Source organism: Fibroporia radiculosa (genome assembly GCF_000313525.1).
Source record: "Fibroporia radiculosa TFFH 294 genomic supercontigs, scaffold58118, whole genome shotgun sequence".
NCBI lineage: Eukaryota > Fungi > Basidiomycota > Agaricomycetes > Polyporales > Fibroporiaceae > Fibroporia > Fibroporia radiculosa.
Genome location: NW_012133516.1, coordinates 1 through 850, shown reverse-complemented (window position 1 = coordinate 850; position 850 = coordinate 1). Strand labels below are relative to the sequence as shown.

Here is an 850-nt window from a genome sequence, read left to right as displayed (position 1 = left end):
AAATGTGATGTAAGTAAAACATGATATAGGTGAAATGTGATAGATATGAAGCACTGATGTAGATGAAACATGTCAGGTGATGGGATCAGTCATATAATTACAGGGTTAACAATGAATAGTTAGGAAAAGAAAAAGAACCCCCCTCTCATGCTGTAACATTACCCCTCTCTCCAGATTTGTCATTCAGAGTTTCCATGAAGCGCGATGCTCCTGTAGATACCCGGGTTCCTCAGTGGGACAAGGGAGTTGTCCAGTTTGTATGTCATCAGTAGTACAGAATTTGTGACGAGGGTGAAGGAGCCTGCAATAGGAACACAACCAATGCCAGCACTCACTCTGGAGATGACCATCAGTTTCGCATTTGGTACAGAAGCAAAGACGGCAGGGCATGGCGCCCGAGGGAGGAGTGATGATAGAGAATTTGTGTTGTTTGAGGCATTCCTCCAGGTTGGCCGCTTTAAGACGAGCTCGACATTGGTCCATCTCCTGCTGAGCATGAATAAGTTCAGCCCCTACCGATTGTCTTGCGGCCAGTAGTAAGTTGATTTTGGCATCGACAGCCCTGAAACGATCAACTTCATCAGCTACTCCAAGATCCTTGATGTCTTGTAGCGATGATAAGACTCTGCTGCTTCCAGGCTCGGAAATGTTGTTCTATATAACGCTAACGACAGGAAAAGCCCTCGAACAGCTACAAAATCTCATCGGAGAGCTCGAAACCAAGCGTCTAGCACTCCACGTGACTCAGGAACGATATCAGGAAGCACATCTATTATTGACATCCTTCGAATTGCTCTGAGACAGCTTTGAAATCATTCGATGGTCAAATTACGCCGTTCTCTTTCTTTAG

General features: G+C 45.3%; 1 protein-coding gene across 1 annotated transcript; it reads left to right on the top strand.

Moving 5' to 3' along the window:
- Positions 1-321: 321 nt before the first annotated feature.
- On the top strand, positions 322-612 carry FIBRA_08226 (uncharacterized protein; the record flags this gene model as incomplete). The annotated part of the gene is made up of 2 exons (XM_012329878.1): positions 322-536; positions 585-612. The coding sequence occupies 2 exons, from the start codon at positions 322-324 to the stop codon at positions 610-612; spliced, it is 243 nt and encodes an 80-aa protein (XP_012185268.1).
- Between the last annotated feature and the right edge of the window lie 238 nt (positions 613-850).